The following is a 25,000-nucleotide window of genomic DNA, read 5'->3' as shown; positions in this document are numbered from 1 at the left end:
TACATCGGCTGTGACAACTAGAAACACACAAGCCTCCACCAGGGGGCAGTGTAGCGTACCCGGATGTAAAACCTCTTTTGCACAATCAGCCTTTTCATATAGAGCCATAAAGGAATGGAACGACCTCACAACAAACTTGAAAAGTCTAACAGATTACTCTTCATTCACAATTGAAGTTAAAAAGTGGCTTTGGAGCAATCAAAGCTGCTCACACGGTCACTAAGATGGGCATTATGTTTGACACATCAACCTAATGTGTATTATATTTACCCATGAGAGCATTTTTTATTGTAAATTGTGAGGTGTGTCTGTTAAAATCATGGTTGTTTTTACAAATGGTGAACAAAAGCATGTATTGTCTTTGTGTGATGATGTAAATGAGGTGTGGTTGTATTGTATATTAAGTATGTGTCCATGAAAGGGCATTTTATGACTTTTTTCTTAATACTTGTGTATGATTTTATTGTCATAATTTTATTGCATGATTTTTGTATCCCTTTAATTTAGGTAGCCAGGGACTGCAGATGGAAATTAGCTATTTAGCTATAATCTGGTACAGAACATATCTGTCTTTGAGCTTAATGTTTCTGTACATTGTCCCTTCAAATAAAGACTAAACTAAAACCGGTCAATCCTTGCTTCCTGGGGAAGATCTTCCCTGGCAAGCAATTGGTACTCCAGTACTTGTACACGGAGGCTGGTCAGGTCCAATCGCAGCTGCGGCAGACTTTTTTTTTTGGGGCGTGGCCTCCAGCTCCGGCTGAATACCGGGAGTTTGTCGGGAGAAAATCTCTGTCGGAAGGTTGTCGGGAGAGGCGCTGAATATCGGGATTCTTCCGCTAAAAACGGGAGGGTTGGCAAGTATGGTGTACATACAGCTAGCCTAAATAGCATGTTAGGATGGATTAGCTTGCAGTCATGCACTGACCAAATATGCCTGATTAGCACTCCAACAAGTCAATAACATCAACAAGGCTCACCTTTGTGCATTCACGCACAGCATAAAACGTTTGGTGGACAAATCGAGACAAAAAAAGGGGTGGCATAAAACACGTCTTAGAAAGTCGGAGAAAGTTATACATGTAAACAAACTATGGTGAGTTCAAGGACCACCAACATTAATAGGACAAAACTGTGCTCGCCAAATAAAAAATGCAGCCAGTAATACATACAGATGATGTGTGGCGTGGTGCGTTTGGGAGAGTGGCCGTGCCAGCAACCTGAGGGGTTCCTGGTTCAATCCCCACCTACTACCAACCTCGTCACGTCTGTTGTGTCCTTGAGCAAGACACTTCACCCTTGCTCCTGATGGGTCGTGGTTAGGGCCTTGCATGGCAGCTCCCGCCATCAGTGTGTGAATGTGTGTGTGAATGGGTGAATGTGGAAATAGTGTCAAAGCACTTTGAGTACCTTGAAGGTAGAAAAGCGCTATACAAGTATAACCCATTTACTATAAAATATGTCATGATCTGTGGTCTGGATTATGTTTTTGTTATTTTTTGTTAGTTTTGGACTCTTTTAGTTCCTGTTTGCGCTCCCTTGTTTGTTTAGTTACCATGGCGACTTATTAGTTTCACCTGCCTCATGTGTTCGGACACGCACCTGCTCTAATCAAGAGACTATTATTTAAGCCTGTCTTTGCCAGTTAGTCGTGCTGGCGTCATTGCTTTTTTCATGCCACAGTTTCATGCTTGTTTCATGCTTAGTTCATGCTGCCCTTTTCATGCCACAGTTTCATGCTTGTTTCATGCCACAGTTTCATGCTTGTTTCATGCTTAGTTCATGCTGCCCTTTTCATGCCACAGTTTCATGCTTGTTACATGCCACAGTTTCATGCTTGTTTCATGCTTAGTTCATGCTGCTCTTTTCATGCCACAGTTTCATGCTTGTTTCATGTTTAGTCCATGCTGCTCGTTTCATGCCACAGTTTCATGCTTGTTTCATGCTTAGTTCATGCTGCTCTTTTCATGCCACAGTTTCATGCTTGTTTCATGCCACAGTTTCATGCTTGTTTCATGCCACAGTTTCATGCTTGTTTCATGCTTAGTTCATGCTTCCCTTTTCATGCCACAGTTTCATGCTTGTTTCATGCCACAGTTTCATGCTTGTTTCATGCTTAGTTCATGCTGCCCTTTTCATGCCACAGTTTCATGCTTGTTTCATGCCACAGTTTAATGCTTGTTTCATACTTAGTTCATGCTGCTCGTTTCATGCCACAGTTTCATGCTTTTTTCATGCTTAGTTCATGCTGCTCTTTTCATGCCACAGTTTCATGCTTGTTTCATGCCACAGTTTCATGCTTGTTTCATGTTTAGTTCATGCTGCTCGTTTCATGCCACAGTTTCATGCTTGTTTCATGTTTAGTTCATGCTGCTCGTTTCATGCCACAGTTTCATGCTTGTTTCATGCTTAGTTCATGCTGCTCTTTTCATGCCACAGTTTCATGCTTGTTTCATGCCACAGTTTCATGCTTGTTTCATGCTTAGTTCATGCTGCTCTTTTAATGCCACAGTTTCATGCTTGTTTCATGTTTAGTTCATGCTGCTCGTTTCATGCCACAGTTTCATGCTTGTTTCATGCTTAGTTCATGCTGCTCTTTTCATGCCACAGTTTCATGCTTGTTTCATGCTTAGTTCATGCTGCTCTTTTCATGCCACAGTTTCATGCTTGTTTCATGTTTAGTTCATGCTGCTCATTTCATGCCACAGTTTCATGCTTGTTTCATGCTTAGTTCATGCTGCTCTTTTCATGCCACAGTTTCATGCTTGTTTCATGCCACAGTTTCATGCTTGTTTCATGCTTAGTTCATGCTGCTCTTTTCATGCCGCAGTTTCATGCTTGTTTCATGCCACAGTTTCATGCTTGTTTCATGCTTAGTTCATGCTGCTCTTTTCATGCCACAGTTTCATGCTTGTTTCATGTTTAGTTCATGCTGCTCGTTTCATGCCACAGTTTCATGCTTGTTTCATGCTTAGTTCATGCGGCTCTTTTCATGCCACAGTTTCATGCTTGTTTCATGCCACAGTTTCATGCTTGTTTCATGCTTAGTTCATGCTGCTCTTTTCATGCCACAGTTTCATGCTTGTTTCATGTTTAGTTCATGCTGCTCGTTTCATGCCACAGTTTCATGCTTGTTTCATGCTTAGTTCATGCTGCTCTTTTCATGCCACAGTTTCATGCTTGTTTCATGCCACAGTTTCATGCTTGTTTCATGCTTAGTTCATGCTGCTCTTTTCATGCCACAGTTTCATGCTTGTTTCATGTTTAGTTCATGCTGCTCATTTCATGCCACAGTTTCATGCTTGTTTCATGCTTAGTTCATGCTGCTCTTTTCATGCCACAGTTTCATGCTTGTTTCATGCCACAGTTTCATGCTTGTTTCATGCTTAGTTCATGCTGCTCTTTTCATGCCACAGTTTCATGCTTGTTTCATGCCACAGTTTCATGCTTGTTTCATGCTTAGTTCATGCTGCTCTTTTCATGCCACAGTTTCATGCTTGTTTCATGTTTAGTTCATGCTGCTCGTTTCATGCCACAGTTTCATGCTTGTTTCATGCTTAGTTCATGCTGCTCTTTTCATGCCACAGTTTCATGCTTGTTTCATGCCACAGTTTCATGCTTGTTTCATGCTTAGTTCATGCTGCTCTTTTCATGCCACAGTTTCATGCTTGTTTCATGTTTAGTTCATGCTGCTCGTTTCATGCCACAGTTTCATGCTTAGTTCATGCTGCTCGTTCCATGTCCTATTCCAAGTCTTTTGCTAGTTATTTGTTTGATGCCACAGTAAGTCTTGTTTGTTCTATGCCATAGTCTGGTTAGTCGTTTCATGTCTATAGTTTCATGTCCTAAGTTTTTGTCTTAGCTTCCGCGTGCGATAGGCACGCTCGCCTTCAGGTTGTTTTCTGTTTTTTGTACCCTTTCGAGTTTTGAATAATTAAATATGTTCCTACCTTCAAGTCCTGTCCGGAATAGTCTGTTTGCTTCCTGGGAGAACAAACCTCGCAGTAAGCTGCGAACCTCCCATTATGACAAAATATGTGGCTGTTGTTTTTACAATGTATTACTGTAATGTAAAAACAGTAGCACATTTTTTACAGTAAAAAACTGCCGCCTCAGTCGCTAGATTAAACAAAAACAGTTGTACTGGTTTTGCATTTACAGAAATATGTTGTAAAAACAACAACCGTACATTTCATGATTAAAAAAACCCAAAAAACTCAGTTGCCAGAATAAAAAAAACAAAAAAACAGCGGTACTGTTTTTCTATCGACCGTACTATGTTGTAAAAAAAAAAAAGAAAAGCTGTATATTTTATAGTAAAATTCTGGTGACTCAGTTGCCAGTTTTTACTGTAAAATCTACTGATCTTTACATATAATAATCAAATACATAGCAAATTTGGATATTATTCACTGTTACAATCGGCCCTCGAGTTTGACACTCCTGCTTTAAAGGGGTTAAAGGACAGTGTTTTGTCTTCCTTCAACACAGTGTTACTGTTTAAACTGTGTGTAATGTTAGTGAGGCCAAAAATATTAAATATACGTGTTAAATAAAACCTCTGCCTGGTTTTTAATGAATACTTAGGTCTACTAGATACTTTATTTTATTGTCAGTCATTATGGCAATACATGGAGAGCCAAGTTTTTTTCTGTGGTGGACCTTGGTGAAAAACTTTGAGAACCACCGCTCTATGATAATTATTTGACCAATAAGCACTTTTCTCACCTTCATCACCTACATTAAGTTCAGGTGGCACCTCCAGGTGCTGTGGCCCAGCAGGGTCTCGGCCTGCACGGGAGGTCAGGGGTCCTGCTGTGGTTGTTCTTCTCCATGACGTCACTGACTGAGGCTGGGTGGAGGTGTTTGCATTCTGGGATGAAAAGGTACTGACAGGATGTTTGGTCACGGCCGCTCTGCCCTCTGCTGTGTTTGTGGGTGAAATGCTGTGTGGAGCAGCTGAAAATGGACAAATAGGATAGATGAGCTAATTGTTGTGGTATTGTAGTATTAAGCTGGTGTTCTGAGGCTTCCTATATTAGACAATACCTGTTTCTGTCATGGAGTCCTAGTGTATTGTGTTGTTATCATTACTATTACCCAAAAAGTAGAGATTAATGCATCTTAATGTGTTGGACTTTCACAATATTATGTCAGACCCACTCGACATCCATTGCTTTCGGTCTCCCCTAGAGGGGGGGGGGGGGGGGGGGGGGGTTACCCACATATGCGGTCCTCTCCAAGGTTTCTCATAGTCATTCACATTGACGTCCCACTGGGGTGAGTTTTCCTTGCCCGTATGTGGGCTCTGTACCGAGGATGTCGTTGTGGCTTGTACAGCCCTTTGAGACACTTGTGATTTAGGGCTATATAAATAAACATTGATTGATTGATTGATTAATGCCGTTAAGTGTCATTATCAAGTAGCATTATCATTGGAGGACGAGGTCAAGCTAAACTAGCTTGAAACCACACTAAGAAGTATGTGATTAATACAGTTTAAGAAGTGAAAATGGAACCATGTTAAATCAAATTAAAAAGTGGATTAATTAATTCCGGACTATGAATTGCTACTTTTTTTTCCCTACAATTTGAACTCTGCGGCTTACAAAACGGTGCGGCCAATTTATGGATTTTGGTCTAGTTTGAAAAAATTTAAAAAAGCAAATACACTAAAAATGTGTGTTATTGTTGGTGCTACGGCGCCAAACAAGGGGAGAAACTTTAGCTCAGCTAATGTAGAATTTAATTTGAAAAGGGATTCAATGACCAAAAAAAAATAAAGCTTGAAATAGCTAGTTGTATAAGATAATATTGAGTTAAGAACTGCATTTAAATGCATTACATGTTTTTTTTTTATGTCTAAATTTAAATACATTGATCATAAAAGATTAAATGCTCTTTTGACGCTCAGTATTTCCAGGGTTCTAAGGATGTGGCGGGCCAGGATTGGTCCCCAGGCTTTGAGTTTGACACCTGTGGTCTAGAGAGAGGATGATATAACAACAACTGTTGGTGTGTCAGCATTGTCACAGCCAGGAAACGACACCTAAGAGAAAGGCGGATGCATCCATAAATTGGTGGCGTCTGATAGAATAATTGTTTCTAAATTATCACAAAAACTTTGTGTTACATTGAGAGTCTGGTGAGAAGACAAAAGCCGTCTTTGAAACCTACCAAGAGTAAGGCTCGTAAAACTCCACTGCGTAGGGAGTGAAAGCAAGATGAAGGTGTTCCTGTGTTCTTTCATGTATGGTAATCAACAGAAAGATATTGTTCTAACCCAAGGACTTCAAAGCGGAGAGGAGACAGGATCTGCCCAATTTCCAGACGACCTCTTTTTGAAGTATTTTACAAACTCTTTTTGAACTATTTTATGGACCTCTTTTTGAACTATTTTATGCAACTCTTTTTGAACTATTTTACGACCTCTTCTTTTGAACTATTCTGTAACCAAAGGCAACGCTGTTTACGACCCACTTCCCTCTGGAAGTGGAAGCGTTGGTCAGGTGGTCGGAGAAAGTCAAATAAAGGAGGAGGAGTGCAATCTTTTGGCAGAGCGTGCTGAGATACTGTCCAAGGGTACAGTGTACCGACGACTCTCCCCAATATTGAGTCCAAATTGAATTCTGTCTCTGTTTAATTATTTGCCTCTTGTCTTGTTTAATAGATGTCATCAGTGTTTGAACCTGACAGCGTCGATAACCAAGGGTAGTATCAAGCATATGATCCATACTAGTGTATTTTTTGATTTCCTCAAATAACCTTTTTAGTTGTTTTTGTAATTGTTTACAATTGCAGAAAATAATTCCTCGGACACAGGAGGACTAGGAGGGCAAAAAGGATTTCAATGCGTATTAGTAATTTTCGATTTTGTTTAGTTGACTTTATTTTGCTAACATATTTAAATATAGTGTTGATGATGTGAAACAAATCAATAGCACTCACCTTTAATTTTTTTTAAAAGATTTAGAGTTAATACATGGGAGTGGTATTGGTATCAGCCAATATCATTTAATATTGAGAATGCCTAAAAAATACATTCACCGTCATGTCTTTCATAAAGATTGTGAACAATAGGCAAAATAAAAAAAAATGTGCAGTTCCCCTTTAACAGCTACGTCACAGAACCAAATAGGCTAATACATTGTGGTACAATGTTTACATGTTTGCAGAACTCGCATTTTGAAACGTTGAATCCTCACTGAGTTGAGGTTATGTACAGTGGGTATGTGGCGATTTTCGGGAAAAAGTATGTGATCGTCATTGCCGATCGACGACTTTTAGTGGCAAATACTCCGAACTTGAGTCCACTTAGCATGAAAACATTTAATCAGGACAGTAAAGATAGTTGTTTTTTGAACCGAGTATGTTTTTTTTAATCATGTTTTCCCACTACATAGCATTTAAATAGACCGCTTTTTTTTATCCCTGTAACACCCCTTGTTGTAAAATTACAACGTTACCTTTAACCATCCTAAAAAACAATCCGTTATATATATATATTTTTTTTTACCACATTTACATAGTCATTGGGTCGTATTGTTCAGTCTCACAAGGCTATTGGATCGTACATTTGTTTATAAGTCACGCCTTCTGGCCATGAACTCACACAACCTCTCAAGGTTTCCTTCGAACAACATCTATTTGTTTCATTGGACTGGATTCATCAGATTTAAGTAAGTAAAATGTCTTTTATATATTTGTTGGTTGTTATTACAATGTCTAGAGCATGTACATATGTAGTTATTGTGGAACAGATGTATCAAATTTTATTTAGAGCTTGTTACATAATTGTTGCAATTATACAACACTGGGTGAATGTGGTAGTCAAAACGCTGGCTTGTTGCAGTGGGCTCAAACAGGTTGTATTCCCTCCACTACATCACTGCCTGAAATATTTGCTCTATACATGGATAGTATACATTCTACCCTTGTGTTGTGTTCAAATGCCTCCTACAACAACATCTAAAAGGTCACATTTTATTTTGTTAGGTTTTTCTATATTTGGGTCTTACAGGGTTATACCAGTTGATCTGCCGTCTCTCTTTTTTGCTCTGGATCCGTTTCCACGGAGGAAGCGCTAGCTGTTCCAAGTCCACTCTTCTGTGTATCAGTATGTGACGACTGCCGACTTGTGGACCCCCCTGCTGACCTCCCTATGGACTGGTCTCTCACATTAATAACCGTATCCACTTGGCGTCCGTTGCACCGTTTACCGTTGTTCCCATTGGGTTGAGTTTTTTTCTTTCTCACTGTGGTTTGTGAAGCCCTTTGAGGCATTTGTGATTAAGGGCTATATAAATAAACGCCTTTTTTAGAATTAGGATTTCTCGTTAACATGCAAAAAAATACAGGGTAAGAAAATGTGGTTTAACATCAAATTCAGAAGTGCATTCATTTGTATGGCGTATGTTACATTCTTATAACTGTTTTGGACTTATGTTTGCTTTTTGTTCTGTGCCTTTATTTTGTTGTTGTCACTTCCTTGTGCTGGGCACAGGCGTCCACACTTGCTGTACATGGTTGCCAATCAGGCTCCTGTTTCAGTCCGGCCGATCATGGCTTCATGTCCAAGTGTTGTTCCCTGTCGGAGTGTCTATTTACCTCCAAAATAAGTTCTGTGTCTTGTGCACTCACTAGCTGCACTCACCTTCTTTTGGATTTCCCCACTCCTTTTTGGGTTGTGTGTTATTTCCCCACTCCGTGTGAGTGCGCCTTTTGTTTACATTAAATAATATTATTTTGCTTAAAGTCTCCGCAACCTTGGGGTCATGCTTCTAAGCTATGTTCCCAGTTCTTGACTGAGTATTTGTGTATACAGTATCTTTATGTACAATTACCTGCTTGTGTTCCAGGCTGTGCTGTTGTGAAAACAGAGTCTGCTGCATGTTGAGACATTATTTCTGTAGATCTTGTTATCACGGGAACAATCGTCTTCAAAAGAGTCTTCTCATTGTTTGCTACGGTTGTGGTATCATCTCCACCATCGTGTCTTTGATGTAGGACGTCATCCACACGACCTTTTATCAGGTCAAAACCCCCCGAGGTGCCAGCAGGAGGCAGCCAGGCAGACGGGGTGGCGGCGGGAGGCAAAGCCACACTTTGACCTGGAGAATAATATTCAAGAATATAGAAACAATATATATTGTTTTATAAAACTCTCAATCAATTGAATTAACATGTTCGTCCATTACAGTTGTGTTGCCCGTGTGGTTGGACAGGACAGGTTAAAATTAAAAATAATATAGCAGTTTTATAGGACTGAATCTGACTTCCTTATCCACTAACTGTACAATACTTAAATTTGTCACATTAATTACTACATAATATTTTTACAACATGTAAGCTTTTTTCTCTTAACCATTAATGTTTTTTCATGTGTACATTTTTTGAAACATTTTTTGTATTAATTTTTTATTCATATTAGTATTTTATTTATTATCTTTAATATCATATACATTTTTTTGGTTTTGCAATGTTTCTGTTGTTGCATCATGCTGTATGTTTGTTTTAATTATATATATATATATATATATATATATATATATATATATATATATATATATATATATATATATATATATATATATATATATATATATATATATATATATATATATACACTACCGTTCAAAAGTTTGGGGTCACCCAAACAATTTTGTGGAATAGCCTTCATTTCTAAAAACAAGAATAGACTGTCGAGTTTCAGATGAAAGTTCTCTTTTTCTGGCCATTTTGAGCGTTTAATTGACCCCACAAATGTGATGCTTCAGAAACTCAACCTGCTCAAAGGAAGGTCAGTTTTGTAGCTTCTGTAACGAGCTAAACTGTTTTCAGATGTGTGAACATGATTGCACAAGGGTTTTCTAATCATCAATTAGCCTTCTGAGCCAATGAGCAAACACATTGTACCATTAGAACACTGGAGTGATAGTTGCTGGAAATGGGCCTCTATACACCTATGTAGATATTGCACCAAAAACCAGACATTTGCAGCTAGAATAGTCATTTACCACATTAGCAATGTATAGAGTGTATTTCTTTAAAGTTAAGACTAGTTTAAAGTTATCTTCATTGAAAAGTACAGTGCTTTTCCTTCAAAAATAAGGACATTTCAATCTGACCCCAAACTTTTGAACGGTAGTGTGTATATATATATATATATATATATATATATATATATATATATATATATATATATATATATATATATATATATATATATATATATATATATATATATATATATATATATATATTGTTTGGTCAGGAAAAAACACAGAGGTTATTTAATTCCTACAAGCCTGTTTCGCATGTTTCCCTGCTCTTCAGAGGAGTTTATATATATATATATGGTCAAAGTCCGTAGGAGGAGTTTGTTAAAGTAAGACCCCATGTCATTTTTGACATTCCGTGTTCGGCACCCCGAAAAAAAATTTTTTTCCACAGGACCGGGCGTGCTTACAGAAATGGTGAGTTTTCGGGCATGTTAAGGGCTTTTAAAATGCGACGGAAGTGAGAGAATATTGATTAATAAAGCCATTCCAATAGGTCCTTTGCAGCTTTGCAACTTACCTTTAATTTTTTGCCCAAGATGTGATTATTACAATCAGATTGAAAAACAGGACAAATATTCCAGGTTATATTTAACTACTGTAGGTTATATTGACCGACTATAGAATACAATAAGACCATTTATTTGGGTTGTTAATCTTACTCACAATTCAATTTGATTCCCATGGGATGATGATTCGATTCAGAATCGATTCTCTATTGAACATGATTATAAATTCAAACTAGTTCTCGCTAAATAGTTTTTGGTATAAAAATTGTAATAAAACAGTTTCAAAAAAGTTAACAAAAGCAAAAGTGGGCTTGAAAAACTATTTTTAATTTGTTTTGATTCTTAAAATTATTTGTGATGAAATAATATAGTATAATATATTTAATATACAATATATTTAAATATGATTTTTATTTATGTAATTCATATATATATATATATATATATATATATATATATATATATATATATATATATATATATATATATATATATATATATATATATATATATATATATATGCGTTCAGGGGATTTTCCCTGATGAGCAGGGAAACCTGCGAAACAGGCTTGTCGGGATGAAATAGGCTGTTTTTTCCTGATCTAACGTATATTCCGCTCTACCTCGACTATACTGTATATATATATATGTATATATATATATTCGTTAGGTCAGGAAAAAACACAAAGGTTATTTCATCCCTACAAGCCTGTTTTGTATATTCTGCTCTACTCCGGTATTGAGCACTGTATAACGGATAACCACAGAAACCTCGACTATATATATATATATATATATATATATTTGTTAGGTCAGGAACAAACACGGAGGTTATTTCATCCCTACAAGCCTTTTTCGCGCTACACTACAGAGTCATTTATGACATTCCGTGTTCGGCACCCCGAAAATATATATTTTTTCGCAGGAATGATGAGTTTTCGGGCATATTAAGGGCTTTTAAAATGCGATTTTGATGAACGGAGCCATTCCAATAGGTCTTTCGGGCCCTAATGACAACATTGATAGTGGCTTACAATATTCACCACAATGCAGAAAGACTCCTATTTAATAATTAAACCAGCATATTTTTGAGTGCATACACACACAGCCACACCGCCATGGCACCTACCTCCAGTCTGGGATGAAGCCGAAAGAAGAAGCAAGAAGCAAAATTCCAAATGCATCCCAGCTGATTCCTTCTGTGGCTCCGACACCACGGTGCAGGTTAGGAAAGGTGAGGCGGTGTTGTGTTGCTGCTACCTTTGTGTCTGTTACGTGCCACGTGAGGAACCATCATCGGGGCTAAAAATATCCCGAGGGCGTCGGGTAGAAGAGGCGCAGGGGTGTGGCCGCAGATACCAGCTCCAACTCAGAGTAAAAACACACAATATGTCAAACTTCACTGCAGATAAGAACATTTTAGCCCCTCATTTTATCCACTAACACAAGCATGCATCTTTTTGCAGGGCTTTGGTTGTCTTTGCACCGGCTGTTGCTGCAGCCAATCAGACGTCAGTGCGTCACAGGCGCGCCTGTTGTAGGGCTCCACACACATGCTTCTCTGGTGGGGGGGTTGTTTTGGTTAACCCACTCTCCAGCGGACACTATGAAGAACATGCTCACTAAATAATGCTGTTTCCTGCTCATAGGAGGTCAGTGTGTTAACTTTACAGGAAGGCGTGCGCTTGTTTTGACTACTTTTTGCTCCCTCCCCTCTTGTCAGTTTGGATTCCTGATGGCTGTGCAGAGGCAACAGGGGGAGACCTTCATGGTGCACCAGGTGGAGGGTGCAGCAGGAGACATGCAGGAGTTAACTGTGGAGAACGTGGAGGCAGTAAGTGGCTTAGAATTCTGTGAAATGATGTGCATGATTACAGTAGGACAAATAAATACACATATAAAGGACTGGGCCATAGAGGAGGGCAATACAATACGACATTCTGGTATCGATCCGATACTGACACATTTTAAAGATCATTGAATGACTTTGTAAAACTTACCTTTAATTTTTTTTTGCCCAGGATGTGATTATTACAATCAGAATGAAACACAAGACAAATAATCATGGTTATATTTAACTACTGTAGGTTATATTGATTTATTTGGGTTGTCGACCTTACTCACGACTCAGTTCGATTCCCATGGGATGATGATTCGATTCAGAATTGATTCCCTATTGAACGTGATTATAAGTTCAAACTAGTTCTCGCAATATATTTTTTGGTGTAAAAATTGTAATAAAACAGTTTCAAAACGGTTTGCAAAAGCAAAAGTGGGTTTAAAAATTGTGATTTGTTTTAATTCTTAAAATTATTTGTGATGAAATAATATAGTATAATATATTTAATATATGATATATTTAAATATGATTTTTATTGATGTAATTCATATATATATATATATATATATATATATATATATATATATATATATATATATATATATATATATATATATATATATATATATATATACATATATATTAGTCAATAATTATGTGGTTTATCCGTTGTACAGTGCTCAATACAGGGGATTTTATAATAATACAATCCCCTGAAGAGCAGAGAAACCTGGGAAACAGGCTTGTAGGGATGAAATAGCCTCTGTGTTTGTTCCTGACCTAACGTATATTCCGCTCTATCCCGGTATTAAGCACTGTATAACAGACAAACCACAGAAACCTTGACTATAAATGTGTATACATATATGTATATATATATATACATATATATCCATCCATCCATCCATTTTCTACCGCTTGTCCCTCTCGGGGTCGCGCCGCAAATCTGCCGCCATCTCGTGGAAAACATGAGTAAAGTAGGTCAAAGAAAATTTTTACTTCGAAGCGTGCATAATCACTGAATGTACTTATACGACCCAATCCAACCAATATATAAATAAATAAAAAAGCAACACACATGTTGACACATAACACGACCTGCTCACTAAACTTTGTGGATATTATTAAAAAAAACATTCAAGCACCATTCATAATTCATAAAAATATAATAAAAACTTAATAAAATGTAATTTTAGATTAAAAATCGAAATAAATAAATAATTCTTATATATATATATATATATATATATATATATATATATATATATATATATATATATATATATATATATATATATATATATATATATATATATATATTACAGACTCAGAATTAAAATAAATTATATATTATGTATAATTTCAATATATATTTTATTTTGTATTAATTCTTCATTTATATCAGTATTTTATTTATTATCTTTAATATCCTTTTTTTTTAAAATTTTGCAACGTTTCTGTTGTTGCACATGCTGTATGTTTGTTTTAATTGTACCTTTTTGTATTTTAAACATGTGACGCATTTTGTGGGCTTTCTCTGTGAGAAGTGCGATATAAACAAAACTGTACTTACTTACTTAATCAATTCATATTTTTTAATATTTATAACCGATTTAAATAATTAAACAAATACTTATTTAAAAAAAAAAATCGATTCTCAAAAATGTGAAACCGATTTAGAATCGGAATAAATAAGAATCGCGATTGGAATGGGATGTCTTTTTTGAGCACTCCAACAATTGGACAATATTGACAAAATAACTCAACAATGTATTTTTATAAAAAAAATTGTTTAAAGAAAAATAAAGCCAATAGTGTAAATTCGTACGTCAAACCACAATCTATGATCGTTTGGCTTTTTTGCCCTCAAACAATAGTTTATCAAAGTATGTAGATACATCCGATATTTTTTAACAACACAACGAAAATCTTGCTCGCATCGATCCGATACTGACACGAACGACCCTGGTACCTTATATACAGTGGCTCGTTTCTCCATGTGATATGTTCAACATTATGTCAGCCCTGTAGAGATGAAATAACACCCAAATAGTCACTTTTACACTTGTTAAAGCCATTATAGTAAACCTAATATTAAATGAATGAAAAAAGTTTCACATTTAGTAATACATCACATTATTTTAATAATCCTTTCTGTATGCATTTTTAAATTGCATTTGCTCCTATCATTTGTATTTATTTTTTTATTTTTTTTTGTCTTTTAGTTTTTTAAATTATTATTATTATTGTTGTATATATTATTTTAATTATTATTCTCATTATTATATGCTGACTGAATTTAGGAGCCATGGCCTTCATCTACTGTAGTATTGCTGTTTTGTAGTCCATATCGCCATTTTTATGCATCAAAAGGCTTCATTTAGGCCGAAAAATACAAATAATATGTTTTTTTTTCAAAAGTAAAAATCTATGATAGTGTGAAGCTGCACACTTTAGTTACAAATACCATGTTTATTATTTTAAAAAATTATGTATATTACAATTTTTGTTTACAGCAGCCATTGTAACTGTAATAGTAGTACAGCTGCGGGAAATTAAGTTTTCTTATGTTAAGTTTAAGAGGTTTTTTCTTACCTTACATTTCACTCTACGCGATACAACCATGACGAATAACGATAATACATTTTGCACGCTGCTGTACATACTATCTTTTGATTGTCAAACAAAAGGCGTTCAAGGAGACTCAGAGCACCGAGATAAGACTCAGCAGACATATTTGTAACATGATAGCTATAAGCATATGCTGTCCTAATAATAGCTCCCACACTGTGCTCTGGATTAGTTACTAAGACAACATAGTTTGCACTCTTCGATCAGGTGGTCGGTCAGCATAAATGATAACATGAATTTGATGCCTGCAACATGTTTCGAAAAAACTGGCCCAAGTGGCAAAAAAAGACTGAGAAAGTTGAGTAATGCTCATCAAACACTTGTTTGGAACATCCCACAGGATAGTTGGGAACAGGTGGGTGCCATGATTGGGTATAAAAGCAGCTTCCATAAAATGCTCAGTCATTCACAAACAAGGATGTGGCGAGGGTCACCACTTTGTGAGCAAATGCGTAAACAAATGATCGAACAGTTTAAGAACAATTTCTTAACGAGCTATTGCAAGGAATTTAGGGATTTCACCATCTACGGCCCTTAATATCTTCGAAAAGTTCAGAAAATCTGGAGAAATCACTGCACGTAAGCGGCAATGCCTGTGACCTTCGATTCCTCAGGCGGTACTGCATCAAAAATCGACATCAGTGTGTAAAGGATATCACCACATGTGCTCAGGAACACTTCAGAAAACCACTGTCAGTAACTACAGTTTGTCGCTACATCCGGAAGTGCAAGTTCAAACTCTACTATGCAAAGCCAAAGCCATTTATCAACAACACCCAGAAACGCTGCCGGCTTCGCTGGGCCCGAGCTCATCTAAGATGGACTGATGCAAAATGGAAAAGTGTTCTGTGGTCTGACGAGTCCACATTTCAAATTGTTTTTGGAAACTCTGGACGTCGTGTCCTCCAGACCAAAGATAAAAAGACTGTTATAGGCGCAAAGTTCAAAAGCCAGCATCTGTGAGGTATGGGGGTGTATTAGTGCCCAAGGCATGGGTAACTTACACACCTGTGAAGCCACATTTTGGAGCAACATATGTTGCCATCCAAGCAACGTCTTTTTCATGGACACCCCTGCTTATTTCAGCAAGACAATGCCAAGCCACAACAGCGTGGCTTCGTAGTAAAAGAGTGCGGGTACTAGACTGGCCTGCCTGTAGTCCAGACCTGTCTCCAATTGAAAATGTGTGGCGCATTATGAAGCCTAAAATACCACAACGAAGACCCTGGACTGTTGAACACCTTAAGCTGTACATCAAGCAAAAATGGAAAGAATTCCACCTGAAAAGATACAAAAATTGGTCTCTTCAGTTCCCAAAACGTTTACTAAGTGTTGTTAAAAGGAAAGGCCATGTAACACAGTGGTAAAAATGCCCCTTTGCCAACTTTTTTTCAATGTGTTGCTGCCATTAAATTCTAAGTTAATGATTATTTGAAAAAAAAAATGGCGTTTCTCAGTTCGGACATTAAATATCTTGTCTTTGCAGTCTATTCAATTGAATATAAGTTAAAAAGGATTTGCAAATCCTTGTATTCTGTTTTTATTTACGAATTACACAACGTGCCAACTTCACTGGTTTTGGGTTTTGTACTTTGAAGTGTGCACTACATTTTACTTACATGACCCAAACCATACAACCTTTCCCACTCATGGCGCAAATAATCTTCAAAGAAATATTTATTTAAATCAACACACACGGTCACACATAACACAACCTGTTCACTGAACTTTGTGGATATTATAAATAATGTCCAATTCATAATTCAAAATTACACCTATTTAAATCCACTACAATACATTTTGGTAAAATGTGAAACCTTATTTATACACTTATCCATGTTTCGCACATTTTAGTAAGTAAACAAGGTAGGAGTCAAACTTACACATACAGTCATGGTCAAAAGTTTACATACATACATTTTGATATTTTTCATTTTAAAAACCAATACAATATATGTATAAAAAATATACATTTTGGCCTCCACTCAGGCTTGATCCTGGGGACACCAAAGGGTTTTGGTCAAAAAAATATTAAAAATGTGTCATTATTCAGTATTATTATTATTATTATTATTATTATTATTATTATTATTATTATTATTATTATTATTATTATTATTATTATTCAACGCTTAAATCTCTAGATCAACATTAGGTCTATCTGTCAATAGAACATTTTTAAAAATTTAAATTGTATGCTCTTTTTGTCAAAGAAAACCAATGTTTTTATAGAAAAAACACAAAATATGCAATATTTTCACCCAATAACATTTTTAAGTGGAATATTTCAGATGATATAATAATTGTAGCTTTAAAAAAGTAAGTAAGTCATAACAACATTGATTTTAATTCATTATTATTTTTGGAGCAATGACACTTAAAAAAAAAAATCACACTAAAATTATTGGGGATCCAAAAGGGTCCTACTCATTAAAGTGTTAAAAAATAATATATATATATATTTTATTCTGTTTACTTTTAACACAATAATCTCGAGATCAACTTCAGATCTATCCGTCAATTATAAGTTTTATTATTGTTTATGTTTTTTGTTTGTTCATTTTAAAACAAAAACTTATGGAAAACACAAAATATGCAACATTTTACCCAAAAAATATCTCAAAATGGAATATTTAATGTGAAGTAAATGGAGCCTTGAATAGGTCAATAATTCATAATGACATTGATTTTTTAATTCATTATTTTTTTTTAAAGAAAGAAACAGCCTGCATGGCAGCTTGGTGTTATTAGAGTCAACATTGCAACATTTTCTTGTTAAATTTCACCTGTTTGTATACCACTTTTTATGTTTTGTATTTTTTTAATCGTATTTTTAGAATGTGCCATGGGGCTGTTAAAAAATTCCCTGCGGGCCGCAAATGGCCCCCGGGCCACACTTTGGACATCCTTAATCTACGGCTTGACACACGCACTAGCGAATGCAAGCGTACCTGATCAACAGCCATACAGGTCACACTGAGGGTGACGGTATGAACAACTTTAACACTGTTACAAATATGCACCACACTGTGAACCCACACCAAACAAGAATAACAAACACATTTCGGGAGAACATCCGCACCGTAACACAACATAAACACAACAGAACAAATACCCACAACCCCTTGCAGATGCTTGTTTTCATTCAGAAAACTCTACCTCTCACACGTGATGCCAAGGAGAAAAATAATTAGTCCACTCTTTGAGCTTCATCTGTTGCACAAATAGACTAGTAGTCTGGACTAAATGAAGCTGTTTTATTTATGTTTTGTTCCTTTTTCCCCATGCACTTTAAAGGATGGCTGTGTTATCTACTAGTCTAGACTTAAGCAGTTTTATTAATGTTCATGCACTTTAAAGGATGGCTGTGTTATCTACTAGTCTAGACTGAAGCATTTTTTTATTTTTGTGCCTTTCTTGTTTTTATTTGCACATTTATTTGTGCAAATTTGTTACTCATACGAATACGTTAAGAACAGGGCAGATTGAGCCCAGTTTATAGTATACTCTGGACTGAAGCTGTGTGCCTTCATTGTTTTTGTAGCTGTTGTTTTGAGGCATGTTTAAAAATTTTTTTAAAAAAGCACTTTGTGAAAGTCAAAGTTAACAGTGTTTCCCATAGTTGTAGTGGGTATCAGGATTATTTCAGGGAGAGCATGTCCCACATTTCAAGCTGCTGTTTTGAGGCATGTTAAAAAAAAATAATGGGGGGGGGGGTTTATTATTTTTTTTTCCATAAAGAAATACAATCATGTGTGCTTACGGACTGTATCCCTGCAGACTGTATTGATCTATATTGATATATAATCTATATATTGTGTTTTTTATGTTGATTTAATTAAAAAAAAAAAAAAAAAATTTGTTTTTTGTTTTTTTTTATTTCTTGTGCGGCCCGGTACCAATCGGTCCGCGGACCGGTAGCGGGCCTTGGCCCGGTGGTTGGGGACCACTGGTTTAATGCATCCAGCGGGGGGCATCACAACAAAATTAGGCATAATTTTAATTCCAGTGTTAATTACACAACTATATATATCGGTATCGGTTGATATCGGTGTCGGAAATTAAGAGTTGGACAATATCGGAATATCGGATATCGGCAAAAAAGCCGTTATCGGACATCCCTAATATATATATATATATATATATATAAATTATTTTTGAATGAATCGCGATTCGTATTTGTAACGATACTTAATCAAAGAAAATCAAAAATAGATTTTTGTAAATTATTAATATTATTATTTTTTAATATGTCCTCTGTCGTTACTCAGGCAAATCTTATTGTTGAAGTAATGTCCAGTGTTGCTGTACAAATTCACTTTAGAAAAGAGAAGTGTGGGATACTTCGTTACCACCAGGAATCAAATCGGGTGGCGCCCAAAGATTCACACCCCTATAATATACATATATATGTACATATAGATATAGATATATATTTCTTTACATGCAGTTTTTAGCTTTTACATTGTTTTCAGCCCAATGCGGCCCCCAAATCAAAAAGTTTGGACACCCCTGACTTATAATTACCGTATTTTTCAGACTATAAGTCGCAGTTTTTTTCATAGTTTGGCCGGGGGTGCGACTTATACTCAGGAGCGACTTATGTGGGAAATTATTAACACATTTCCGTAAAATATCAAATAATATTATTTAGCTCATTTACGTAAGAGACTAGACGTATAAGATTTCATGGGATTTAGCGATTAGGAGTGACAGATTGTTTGGTAAACGTATAGCATGTTCTATATGTTATAGTTATTTGAATGACTCTTACCATAATATGTTACGTTAACATACCAGGCACGTTCTCAGTTGGTTATTTATGCGTCATATAACGTACACTTATTCAGCCTGTTGTTCACTATTCTTTTTTTATTTTAAATTGCCTTTCAAATGTCTATTCTTGGTGTTGGGTTTTATCAAATAAATTTCCCCAAAAAGTGCGACTTATACTCCAGTGCGACTTATATATGTTTTTTCCTTCTTTATTATGCATTTTTGGCAGGTGCGACTTATACTCCGGTACGACTTATACTCCGAAAAATACGGTACCCAAAATAAGAGTGAGTGACGCCTTCTTGTGCCCCTGCAGGCTCTCTGCCAGTTATATTTCCACCCAGACATGGAGCGTAAGAACGCGGCCCAGAAGTGGCTGACCCAAGCTCAGGGGTCTGCACAGGCGTGGCACTTCTGCTGGGCCCTGCTAGGCGCTGACAAGGTATTTGCATCTTCTTAAAACATCACGGACGTGTGCTGCACATTCACCAGGTTTGCTAATGTGGGTTCACAGCTCCCAGAGGTCCAGTTCTTTGGTGCCTGCACCCTGCACACCAAGATCTCCTCTCACTGGAGCGACCTGCCTGCAGACCAGCATGAACACCTCAGGGTGCAGCTCCTTTCCCACATCTTGCACTTCTCCTCCGGACCCAAAATGGTCCTGACAAGGCTGTGTGTGGCTCTGTCCTCTATGGCCCTGAACTTAATCCCCCATGTCTGGTCCCAGCCAGTCGCAGACATGGTGCAAGCCTTCCAGCCTCAGAGTCCTGAAGGTGCAGAGGCAACCCAGGACCCTCAAGTGCACTGTCTGGCCCTGCTGGAGCTTCTGGTTGTTCTTCCAGAGGAGTTCCAGAGCAGCCGGCTGACTCAGACTCGACGTGCCCAGCTAAGGGAAGCCTTGGCTGGGGAGTGGACGACAGTGTGTCCCCTCTTGCGCCAGCTCCTCCAAAGCCAGGACTCGTCGACACAGGTGAAACAGAAGGTGCTCCGCTGCCTTTCCAGCTGGGTGGGACTTGACATCCCGCTCGGAGAGAGTCAAGAACTGGTCCAGGACTGTTTCACGACTTTGTCAAACCCTGAACTGTTTGATACTGCTGTTGAGACGATTGTTAATTCCGTCTCACAACCTGATTGTCAGAGGTAACTTTGCACATAACCACTGCGACTTACCATGAGTTTAGTGTTGAGGTATGGTGTGTGTGTGTGTTTGCAGGTACAGCAACGCTCTCGTAAGCCTGGTGCCTCTGGTGATGGGTCTCCAGGATCAACTAAAGACGGCTGTTCAGGAGGGCGACATGGAGACCACGCATGGGATCTGTCGCATTGCTGTTGCTATGGGCGAAACACACTCCAGGTAACATTGTTGCATTAAGTGTGCCAGTCTAGTACTGTTGTAACACGTGGCTTGGTATTGTCTTGCTGAAATAAGCAGGGGCGTCCATGATAACGTTGCTTGGATGGCAACATATGTTGCTCCAAAACCTGTATGTACCTTTCAGCATTAATGGTGCCTTCGCAGATGTGTAAGTTACCCACGCCTTGGGCACTAATACACCCCCATACCATCACAGATGCTGGCTTTTGAACTTTGCGCCTATAACAATCCGGATGGTTCTTTTTCTCTTTGGTCCGGAGGACACGACGTCCACAGTTTCCAAAAACAATTTGAAATGTGGACTCGTCTGACCACAGAACACTTTCCCTCTTTGCATCAGTCCATCTTAGATGAGCTCGGGCCCAGCGAAGCAGGCAGTGTTTCTGGGTGTTGTTGATAAATGGCTTTGGCCTTGCATAATAGAGTTTTAACTTGCACTTACAGATGTAGCGACAAACTGTAGCTACTAACAGTGGTTTTCTGAAGTGTTCCTGAGCTAATGTGGGGATGTCCTTTACACACTGATGTTGGTTTTTGATGCAGTACCGCCTGTGGGATCGAAGGTCACGGGCATTCAATGTTGGTTTTCAGCCTTGCCGCTTCTTTGTAGTGATTTCTCCAGATTCTCTGAAACTGTTGATGATATTATGGACCATAGATGGTGAAATCCCTAAATTCCTTGCAATAGCCCATTGAGAAATTTACTCACGCATTTGCTCACAAAGTGGTGACCCTCGCCCCATACTTGTTTGTGAATGAGTGAACCTGCTTTTATACCCAATTATGGCACCCACCTGTTCCCAATTCACCTGTGAGATGTTCCAAATAAGTGTTTGACGAGCAATCCTCAACTTTCTCAGTCTTTTTTGCCACTTGTGCCAGCTTTTTTCAAACATGTTGCAGGCATCAAATTCCAAATGAGCTAATATTTGCAAAAAATAACAACGTTTCCACGTTCCAACGTCCCAACTTCACTGGTTTTGGGTTTTGTAAAAAACATTAGACATATCGTTCATTCAGCAACATCCTTTTATAATTTCATAAATGCTAGATGACTTAAGGGGCTAATTAAAACAAACTAAATTGATGCATTTTGATGTCATTTAATATTTTGTTCATGCCATTCATTTTTTCACATTAGATATATATTACTTATCTATATCATATATGATAAAAACTTCTTGAAGTATGCATTTTTTATGTCTTGAACATAGTAGTGCAGCCTCTCTACCATTCACTTTCAACGGGGGGGAAAAAATGTAGATGCTCTGCACGACTGCTTCTAAAATGCCCATAAAAAGTGGTAGATGTCTCCTGCTTGTTTGAAAACGTAGCAAAACGCCACAGGTCGGAGCATGAGAACATGAATGTGCAGAATGTCTCCAACACACAAAATCCTCATTTAAATAAGGCGGTCTGCGCCTCTTTTCAATTGCACAAGCAGTCTCAGTCGATCACTAATAGTACACACTATTTTATAGATTGCAAACGCTGTTTAGCAAAAAGGTATTGGGATCTTAGTAAATCAGTCCCTTTGTCTGGTTTCTACCTTAGGACCTGTCTTGGGTGACCCTTCTAGCTACCCGACAACTAAGCTCCTACACTGCAAAAACTGAAATCTAAGTAAGATTAAATATCTCAAATAAGGGTGATATTTGCTTATTTTCTGTCTGATAAGATCATTCTTCTCACTAAGCAGATTTTATGTTACAGTGTTTTACTTGTTTTAAGGGTTTTGGTTCTAAATGATCTCAGTAAGATATTACAGCTTGTTGCTGAGATTTTATGACCTATATTGAGTAAAACATGCATGAAACTAGAACATCAACTGTTGCAAAGCTGTGTCATCAACACTCACAAGTATAAAACTACTTCTTTAAAGTAAGAATTTCTTATTTCAAGCATAAAAAAAAAAAAATCATGATTTTGACACAATTGTGTCTCATATTAAAACAGATGACAGCCAAATGAACTTTGCTGTTTTATTTTCAATGAAACAATAGAAAATACATACTCATATAGTAGTACAGTTGGCACAGTACAGTAAACTGACAGTTAATATTTAAACATTTAACATTTGACATTTCAAACAATTTTGAACAGAAATAGTTCATGCACATTCAGATAAATTCCTCAAAATTATAATTTAAAAAATGTTGGCCGGGGGCCGGGCTGTAAATATGCGCACTAATTGACTGAAAGAGCACACACTTGGCGCGATTATGTCGTGTTATCGATGGAAAAATGCATTTTTAGATAATGTGATTTGTCTGAGCGGCTAGGAAACCCCGAGAGTAACAAGCGGTTGCCTTGTTGCCTTTCCATTAAGAAAACTAAAATAGTTTTTAGTATAAGTTTTCTGGTTTCAAGAAGTGTAATGCCGAGCGCATATCATTATGTCAAGATAATGGCACTAGCATTTACTTAATTTAAGAATATTTTTCAACATATTGAGCAAAAATTTTTCTTTTTTTTCTACCAAGAAAAGTCCACTTGTTATTAGTGGGAATATACTTATTTTAAGGTATTTTTGGGTCCATTGAGATTAGCTAATTTTACTTGTTTTGGAAAGTCTTGACAAGTCACATTTTCTTGTTCTATTGGCAGATAATTTTGCTTAGTTCAAATAAAATACCCCTAATTTTTGTGTTTTTTTTCTTGTTTTTGAACACTGACTTTTTGCAGTGTAGGACGGGGGTCGGCAACTCGCGGCTGTAGGGCGGCACTTCTGGCTCCCTGGAGCTCTTTTTTTATTTTTTTTATTTATGAAAATGGAAAAAGATTGGGGAAAAATATATTTTTGTTTTAATATGGTTTCTGTCAGAGGACAAACAAACTTTCTAATTGTTAAAAATCACACTGTTTATATTAAACATGCTTCACTGATGAGAGTACTTGAACTCACCGTAGTTGTGTGGACTGTGACGCGACAGTTTGTTTACATCTACAACTTTCTCCGACGCTGCCACAGAGAGACATGTTTTTATGCCACTCCTTCTTGGTCTCATTTTGTCCACCAAACGTTTTATGCTGTGCGTGGAAGCGCAAAGGTGGGCTTTGTTGATGTTATTGACTTGCGTGGAGTGCTAATCAGGCATATTTGGTCAGTGCATGACTGCAAGCTAATCGATGCTAACATGCTATTTAGGCAAGCTGTATGTACACATTGCATCATTGTGCCTCGTTTGTAGATATATTTGAGCTCATTTAGTTTCTTTTACTTAAGTTCTCTGTGTACTTCATTCATATTTGCATTATCTGTGTGTAATATTGGCTGAATTTCTGATAGTTGTTGGTGCGCCATGTTATTTCAGACCATAGCAAATGTTACCCTGCTTGCAAAGATTTCACAATAAATCCATTAGAAGAATTCTAAGCCAGTCTTTTCCAGGAGTTATTAAAATTCAAGATTTGCGTTATCCTACGACACATAGTCATTTTGATAGTAGGCTAATATAGCTCATATAGACACTTACATCATGTTGCCTTCATTTTAACACTTATATAAGGCTTTTGATTTTTTTTGTGGCTCCAGACAGGTTTGTTTTTTTGTACTTTTCGTCCAATATGGCTCTTTCAACATTTTGGGTTGCCGACCCCTGTCTTGGGATAATTGGGTCCCACCCAAATGGGATGGTAGTTTAAGGAGAAGACTCAGTTACACCAGACCGTCCCTTATTTTTAGTTTGTTAGTTTTTTTTCCTGGTTTAATGTTGAGTTCCTGTCCTGCGCACTTATTTTGTAGTTCTACTTCCTTTTTGAGGGTCATGCAGCAGCTTTATTTTGTCTCCCAGCGCACCTGTTTTGAGTT

General features: G+C 37.2%; 2 protein-coding genes and 1 long non-coding RNA gene across 7 annotated transcripts in view; 2 read left to right on the top strand and 1 right to left on the bottom strand.

Moving 5' to 3' along the window:
- Positions 1-6,568, top strand: part of LOC133665000 (uncharacterized) — an 11,881-nt gene extending 5,313 nt beyond the window's left edge. Inside the window, exon 3 of the long non-coding RNA XR_009828669.1 lies at positions 5,924-6,568. This is a non-coding gene — a long non-coding RNA (uncharacterized LOC133665000). The remainder of the gene's footprint in view (positions 1-5,923) is intronic.
- LOC133664999 (uncharacterized) overlaps positions 1-15,019 on the bottom strand; it is a 22,830-nt gene extending 7,811 nt beyond the window's left edge. Inside the window, exons 1-4 of one of the 2 annotated variants that reach the window (XM_062070123.1) lie at positions 15,008-15,019; positions 11,697-11,869; positions 8,844-9,110; positions 4,729-4,959 (exon numbers count right to left, since the gene is read on the bottom strand). In XM_062070123.1, the coding sequence (XP_061926107.1) occupies positions 4,729-4,959; positions 8,844-9,110; positions 11,697-11,751 (553 nt within the window). In that variant the 5' untranslated portion in view covers positions 11,752-11,869; positions 15,008-15,019. Of the gene's footprint in view, positions 1-4,728; positions 4,960-8,843; positions 9,111-11,696; positions 11,960-15,007 lie in introns of those variants that run through there. The other variant, XM_062070122.1, reaches the window with a different exon arrangement.
- Positions 12,167-25,000, top strand: part of LOC133664998 (importin-13-like) — a 69,082-nt gene continuing 56,248 nt past the window's right edge. For 3 of the 4 annotated variants that reach the window (XM_062070119.1, XM_062070117.1, XM_062070120.1), the window contains exons 1-5: positions 12,167-12,219; positions 12,291-12,401; positions 20,131-20,256; positions 20,329-20,954; positions 21,028-21,168. In XM_062070119.1, coding sequence (XP_061926103.1) covers positions 12,303-12,401; positions 20,131-20,256; positions 20,329-20,954; positions 21,028-21,168 — 992 coding nt within the window. In that variant the 5' untranslated portion in view covers positions 12,167-12,219; positions 12,291-12,302. Of the gene's footprint in view, positions 12,220-12,281; positions 12,402-20,130; positions 20,257-20,328; positions 20,955-21,027; positions 21,169-25,000 lie in introns of those variants that run through there. The other variant, XM_062070118.1, reaches the window with a different exon arrangement.

This window comes from Entelurus aequoreus, linkage group LG14 (genome assembly GCF_033978785.1).
Source record: "Entelurus aequoreus isolate RoL-2023_Sb linkage group LG14, RoL_Eaeq_v1.1, whole genome shotgun sequence".
Taxonomy (NCBI): domain Eukaryota; kingdom Metazoa; phylum Chordata; class Actinopteri; order Syngnathiformes; family Syngnathidae; genus Entelurus; species Entelurus aequoreus.
The sequence above is the reverse complement of the archived record's forward strand: the minus strand, read 5'-3'. Positions and strand labels throughout refer to the sequence as shown.